Below are 7,612 nucleotides of genomic sequence, written 5' to 3'. Positions count from 1 at the left end.
CCCTGGATAAAGTAACAGACAGAAGGATGTATATGTGATTTGCCCTGGATAAAGTAACAGACAGAAGGATGTATATGTGATTCACCCTGGATAAAGTAACAGACAGAAGGATGTATATGTGATTCGCCCTGGATAAAGTAACAGACAGAAGGATGTATATGTGATTTGCCCTGGATAAAGTAACAGACAGAAGGATGTATATGTGATTCACCCTGGATAAAGTAACAGACAGAAGGATTTACAGACTGACTGCATGATGCAAACCTCAAGTCCTCTTCTTCATATGATATACTAAAAACAAATAATGACCTAATGAGATTCAGGGTCCAAGAAGTGGTAAAATGATGACTGATATTACAGTCTAAAATCTGATGTTTTATGATAATAACAGAAACCTGTAAGTCAGCCATTTATAAATTTTGAACAAATTAAGCCACAAACAAAATGTACATGATTATCTGATGCTTTATTTCAGAAACCAGCGTCTTTACCATCTGTAGTGATGTCACATTTCATCAAACAGAACAGCTATACCTAGCAACCCCAGATTTCCCAAGTAACATATTAGGAAGGCAGAAAAACTGCTCCTGTACTCTGATTGGTCAAAACATTAATGGGACAGTTTTGCAGCAGACCAGGGATCCAAACAGTTCGGTGATCCTGATCATGTCCACAAATCGTGGTACCCATCACAACAACGGCCTAAATATTCTCAACACCAACATCTTTTCCAATTTTACAAAAATTAACCTTGTCTTGGAAAACCAACTTGATGAGCAAGTTTTCAAGATCTGGCTTGGATTCAGAGGACGTGGTAAGATTTAAAGGGACATTACTCTATGTCATGTGTTAATCTGTTGTTTATGTACTTTTACATTTACAATTGTAAGAAAACAAACTTTTTGGAAGATGGAAGAAAAGACCATTAAACATCATTTCCCCTTAGCTTATTTTTTTCCAATGGCTTGAAACTCTAATAATCAAATTTTGAAAGAAACATTGAATGGTATCAATGTTATGAACGATCTACATCATGTTATATAGGCCAGTGTTTCTAAAATTTATCACAGCAAATATATATGCTTAAGTATCTAAACAGCTTTGTCTTTTTTGTTTTCAGAAATGTCTTTGAAGTGTCAGTATGACAAACCGTATCCAGTTACCACACCAGGGGAGGTAACTGTAGACACTACAATGAGTACCGGGACCATCCAAAGTCAAGGAGATATTTCTAGTGTGAATCTGTCGTTTTCATTGCACTCCAACATCTCCGCCACTCCCACACAAACAATCAGCAGCCAATCAAACTTAATACATTGTTCAGAAACCAAAACGGGGCAAAATATCAAATGTAAAAGTGACATTGTGGCCACTGGAGTTTCAAGTGGAGATTCATTACCTGGTTCAAGGTCTACACTGGCAGACATATTGCCAACAACAGGTGTTGACTTATCATTGCAAATAAAATCAACTATGCAAGTTACGATGGTCACAAAAGAGTCTGCAACGAAATCTATGATTTTTACAAAATCAGTGATTCATACAAAAACAGTGATTCCTTTAGACAACACACAAGTTCAGCCTTCTACAGTTGTGGGAAATGTAGGGACATCACGAATCCTAGAGAGTCTGGATACATTTACTCCTACTGAGAATCTAGGGATTTCTACTCTCACTGAGAATGTGTGGTCATCAGTTACAAATACAGCAGTTACTGGAATGTCATCAAGTATTACCCTAAATTCAAATACGGCAGTTACTGGAATGTCGACAAGTATTACCCTAAATACAAATACAGCAGTTACTAGAATGTCATCAAGTACTACCCCAAATTCAAACCAAAGCAGTGCTGGAATGTCAGCAAGTATTACCCCAAATTCAACTCAAAGCAGTGCTGGAATGTCATCGAGTATTACCCCAAATTCAAATCAAAGCAGCGCTGGAATGTCATCAAGTATTACCCCAAATTCAAATCAAAGCAGTGCTGGATTGCAACCAAAGTCAGCAGATGAAGGTAAGTATAATATCAACTTAATATATTTTACAACAATTATGAAACAAGTTTTGTAACTTATTTTAATCACAGAGAAAACCTGTGTAGTGGGGCAGGTAACCCCGTACCTTTTCCATCCGATTAGGGAATCAAACACTAGCCACCTTGGTGAAAGGCGAATGTGGTATACCCTGCACCACCCGACCACCCTGATTTACCTTCATCAGCACAATCAAGTGCAGATAAAGGTAAATCAAGATTCATAACCACGGATAATTTGTGAACTGCTTTGGGACAACCTAGGTTGTGATAAGCAGTATAAAAGAAATTCAAATTATCATTAGATTATGTTTTTTTTTTCTTTTTTCTGATCTATATTCAAGTGAACTTTTGAACTTTTCACTTTATATTTTTGATAATTACCTCAAAAAGATTTACATATTTCATGTACTAAGTAAACATTTTGAAAAAGAAAGAATAGTGGATAAGTCAACCTATCCAACACCCATGATTCTATATGTGCCAAATAAGACTAAATGTATAATCACACTTTAAACATTTGTTTTTATTTCAGATGTTGCCCTGTTGGTAATAGTTGGCTGTTTGGCCTTTATCTTGCTGGTTGCCATAATTGTGTTTACCATCGTCATGTGGAGGTATGAATTTTTAGTAAAGTATGGTACAGCCCTACCCTAGGTGTCACCTGCCCAAACATTTAAGTGTTTACGCTACCTAAAACTCACTCCTGTATCTCCTTTAAGTAGGGTATGGTACAGCCCTACCCTGAGGTGCCACCTACACACACATTTAAGTGTTTACGGTTCCCAAAACTCACTCCTGTATCTCCTTTGAGTAGGGAATGGTACAGCCCTACCCTGAGGTGCCACCTACGCACACATTTAAGTGTTTACACTACCTAAAACTCACTCCTGTATCTTCTTTTTTAAAGAGTTTCACAACAACTATCATGTAAAGGACTGTATGTGAAAGACAATTATTGAAACCACCTGGTTGAGTAGCTGACGACACAGTTTTAAGATAATTTACACAAGAACGGATGACCAATTTGTAAACATACATACATCTATCGTCACCCAATGTACTGCAAAACTTGCATACCACCATCAATCTTGTTAGAACCGTTTCCCTTACGCCCATATGTACCGCCAAACTGGGGTACAGTCATATGCTATATGGTGTTTTGAGAACAGTCTTATAAATAATGATGCAATATGATTTGTATAATGAGTTGTATTCTGATAATCATTTTTGGTTGTAATTTTCCAGGCGAGCCAATACTAACCAATACATCCAAGAAGATACCCATATCTACGATGCCTATCACCATGACAATGGTAATGTGGGGCCAGACTCTCTGGGGGATAATCGGTCTTATCACCCCACCGATGATCAGGAGTCCATACTAGTATAAACAAGGGAGACCACCCATGATTTCAGAAGAAATTGTCTACACATTTTCATGGAGCTGTTCATTACAATGACTGTTAATTAAGGTGTTTTTAAAAGAAAATATGTTATTTAGAAGAAGTTGTTTAAAGTGAAGTTTTGACGCCGGACCGGATGCCAGAGGGACGACAGATGCCACTCTATGGCATATAAGCTCACTTGGCCATTCGGGCCAGGTGAGCTAAAAATTCAATTTTCTGATATTCACATTTTTTTTATTTTTATTTTTTATACCTTTTTGTGTTTTATACAGATGCTAACTTCTGTTTATTTTCTTATCTGGTGTTAATTTTTTTGTTGTCAGTGTCTTGTACGTTGGTTAAACAAGGGGCCCAATGGGCCGGCCATGTTCGCCTGGTATTAATCTCAGACCTGTAACCTTAAAAGTGGATTCAAAAATAAAGCTGTACAGACAAAATATCAGCAGTCATGACTATAAGCCATTCAAAAGAACCTGTTAAAAGATTTAAACACATTTGACCCCTGTGACTTTGAAGGTTCAAGCAAGGTCATTACATTGAACAAACTTTATAGCCCTCATCCTCAGAATGCAATTTGCCAAATATCACCATCCTAGACTTTTTGTTTATTGAGATAAGTTCATTTTAAGGTTTATACACATTTCACAAAATGTACCTTGAATAAAGGAAAAGGATATTCCTTTAAGCAAACTTAGTAACCCTTCATCCAAGCATGCTACTGGTCAAATATCATCTTTATGGGCCTTATGTTTATTATGAAGATGTCGTTTTAAGGTTTAAAACATATTTGACACCTATGACTTTGAATATAAGTCAAGGTCAGTCATTTGAACAAACTTGTTAGCCCTTAATTCACCTAAAAAGCTAAAATGGTGGAACAGGACCCTGTCTTGCATAGTGAGAAGATGAATTCAAGATCAGTTGATAGGAAACAATATTTGTACATTGAATTGCCTTTGCTAGCTATTCTTGCAAAAACTTTTATGATTTTCTTTTTCGGGGACAGATGTGACTTATTAATGACTAAGGCACATATGGTAGCATACATTTGTTGCTTCTGCTTAGTTTCTCTGTGTTTAAAGGACAAATTTGGTGACCGAATGACAACAGATGTCTCATCACAGCATGATCAAGCTCATGATCACTTAGCCTTCAGGTCATGGTGAACCTTCCATTGTTTTTACTGTAGGCCGGGGCTGTATACTGGCACACAGCTTCAATCTGGGTGTACAATCTGGGTGTACATTATGTAGCTCTCTGACTATGCTTTATGTAAAACCCAAGTTGATGAATCTTATAGATGTAAAATCAAAGGAGCTGATACACGGCTTTTATCACCAAATCCCTTTACTACATGGTTAGTTAAATGATTTGCATGCTACTGTATGATGTTATACTATACAGTTGCTCTACAAAACAGACCTAGACCCTTGGGAGTATGTTTTTGACAGCTTGGGTTTTAGTTGATATACTTTTTATATACTTTTCAACATGTGTTTTGACCCTTCATATTTCAGAAAAAGGTGACTTGACTTTTGTAATTTTTAAATGTCAAGGGTCAATTGATAGGTCTGGTGGCATGAAAAACATACCAGGAACCATATCTACCATGTCCCTATTGTCTGCAGTGATGTCTCAATCGATAGACACAAAGATTGAGGAGTCAAGATCAAATATCAATACCACTGACTACCTCTTACCTGATAGCACTTGTTATTTCCACAAGGAAGCTATTCAAACTGCAAAGGGATTCAGTCTGCAGTGGTTTAGCTGCTTTCAGACTAATGCAGAGCTATAACTCCTATCTATAACTAGCTGGTAAAGTCCGGGCAAGCATGGGGCTATAACAAATCCCATGAGCTACAGCTACATAGTAATAGAGTAAACCAAATAGAGGTATACTAATTAGTTGTAACAACATGCTCTTAAAATCAACAGTCAGCACCATGGAAAAAGCCATAAGCTTGAGTGTGTATTCCTATATATAGATCGTCTGGGGGAAGGATTGCATTTTAATAGTTATATCATGTTCTGTTTTCAAGTGTAAATATCCTGTGGATGTGTGAATCAGGACCTAGAAGTTAACCAGTGTTATATCCTGTTGTGTCCCTGGAAGGTTACTCCCTGTATTTATTTATATCTATATATGTTGTTGTATCATGTTCTGTAGTTTAATGACTTATGTCCAACTCATGAAACAAAATAAACTTATAAAGGATGCACATCATGTTTTCTTGATCTTCGTGGCAAAATTATCTTTAAAGTTTTCAGTATACTTTGAAAGTAATTATAAGCTTGTCAAAAATCATATGATAGTGATAAGGCTGTTGTAAGACTGTGGTAGTTATTGGGTTGTCACTTAAGGAATGAAGGTTATTTTTTCAACATTCATGAGGTCACGCGATTCTTGGTAAATATGTCCAGAAAGCCAATGTTGTTATGACCTCATGAATGTTGATAAAATAAATTTCATTCCTTATATTTACATTTTTAAGTGCTTTGAATTTTCCGATGCAAGCATAAATAACAATAAACTGGCATTGTAATTATTTTTGTGCATGGCGGCAACGCAGTAGAGAGAACAGCGTGTTTTCGCGGGAAAAATGTAAAACTTTCGGTGGGGGTCCTACCAACAGCATGACAACAAAACAAACAGAATATACCGTAGTTCTATTTTCAAATTTAATTTGTAGAACTAGCACACGTCGGATATTATTATCATGTACCTTACACACCTCATTTTAGAATTAAAATGAAGCCTATCATGTTTAATGTTAATCTTATTAGCATAACTAAACTACACGGCTGTTTCACGGCGGACGTGTAACAATTACGCCCTGTGCTACCTCATTAAAGTGTATCAATACGCAGTGATGAGGTCACCTGTGTTATGCAAAAATGAATGTCATTTTCGCCAATGGGTCCAAGCATACAGAATGTAAATATTACACTGTAGTAGTAGTTATAAGGTTGTCACTAGACTGAAGTGGTAGTTATTAGGTTGTCACTAGACTGTAGTGGTAGTTATAAGGTTGTCACTAGACTGAAGTGGTAGTTATAAGGTTGTCACTAGACTTAGGTAGTAGTTATAAGGTTATCACTAGACTTTAGTAGTAGTTATAAGGTTGTCACTAGACTGAATTTGTAGTTATAAGGTTGTCACTAGACTTAAGTGGTAGTTGTAAGGTTGTAACTAGACTGTAGTAGTAGTAATAAGGTTGTTACTAGACTGAAGTAGTAGTTATAAGGTTGTTACTAGACTGAAGTGGTAGTTATAAGGTTGTTACTAGACTGTAGTAGTAGTTATAAGGTTGTCACTAGACAGAAGTGGTAGTTATAAGGTTGTCACTAGACTGTAGTAGTAGTTATAAGGTTGTCACTAGACTGTAGTAGTAGTTGTAAGGTTGTTACTAGACTGTAGTAGTAGTTATAAGGTTGTAACTAGACTGTAGTAGTAGTAATAAGGTTGTTACTAGACTGAAGTAGTAGTTATAAGGTTGTTACTAGACTGTAGTAGTAGTTTTAAGGTTGTCACTAGACAGAGGTGGTAGTTATAAGGTTGTCACTAGACCGTAGTAGTAGTTATAAGGTTGTCACTAGCCTGTAGTAGTTATAAGGTTGTCACTAGCCTGTAGTAGTTATAAGGTTGTCACTAGACAGAAGTGGTAGCTATAAGGTTGTCACTAGACTGTAGTCGTTATAAGGTTGTCACTAGACTTTAGTAGTTATAAGGTTGTTACTAGACTGTAGTAGTAGTTATAAGGTTGTAACTAGACTGTAGTAGTAGTAATAAGGTAGTCACTAGACTGTAGTGGTAGTTATAAGGTTGTTACTAATAGACTGAAATAGTTATAAGGTTCTCACTAGACTGTAGTAGTAGTTATAAGGTTGTCTCTAGACTTTAGTAGTAGTTGTAAGGTTGGTACTAGACTGTAGTAGTAGTTATAAGGTTGTAACTAGACTGTAGTAGTAGTAATAAGGTTGTTACTAGACTGAAGTAGTAGTTATAAGGTTGTTACTAGACTGTAGTGGTAGTTATAAGGTTGTTACTAATAGACTGAAATAGTTATAAGGTTCTCACTAGACTGTAGTATAAGTTATAAGGTTGTCACTAGACTTAAGTGGTAGTTATAAGGTTGTCACTAGACTGAAGTAGTAGTTTTAAGGTTGT

At 36.3% G+C, this 7,612-nt stretch overlaps 2 protein-coding genes across 5 annotated transcripts in view; one reads left to right on the top strand and one right to left on the bottom strand.

The window, feature by feature from the left end:
* The window catches only part of LOC110456415 (protein MTL1-like), a 24,326-nt gene extending 18,663 nt beyond the window's left edge, over window positions 1–5,663 (top strand). For all 4 annotated transcript variants that reach the window (XM_021507170.1, XM_021507169.1, XM_021507168.1 and 1 more), the window contains exons 4-7: window positions 476–814; window positions 1,121–2,014; window positions 2,568–2,649; window positions 3,281–5,663. In XM_021507170.1, the coding sequence (XP_021362845.1) occupies window positions 476–814; window positions 1,121–2,014; window positions 2,568–2,649; window positions 3,281–3,425 (1,460 nt within the window). In that variant the 3' untranslated portion in view covers window positions 3,426–5,663. The remainder of the gene's footprint in view (window positions 1–475; window positions 815–1,120; window positions 2,015–2,567; window positions 2,650–3,280) is intronic.
* LOC110456442 (activating signal cointegrator 1 complex subunit 3-like) overlaps window positions 1–7,612 on the bottom strand; it is a 356,696-nt gene that overhangs the window by 35,779 nt on the left and 313,305 nt on the right. The gene's annotated exons all lie outside the window — the stretch shown is intronic.

Source organism: Mizuhopecten yessoensis, unplaced genomic scaffold (assembly GCF_002113885.1).
Source record: "Mizuhopecten yessoensis strain PY_sf001 unplaced genomic scaffold, ASM211388v2 scaffold8745, whole genome shotgun sequence".
In the NCBI taxonomy this organism is placed as follows: domain Eukaryota; kingdom Metazoa; phylum Mollusca; class Bivalvia; order Pectinida; family Pectinidae; genus Mizuhopecten; species Mizuhopecten yessoensis.
Note: the sequence above shows the minus strand (reverse complement) of the source record. Positions and strands in the feature narration are given on the sequence as shown.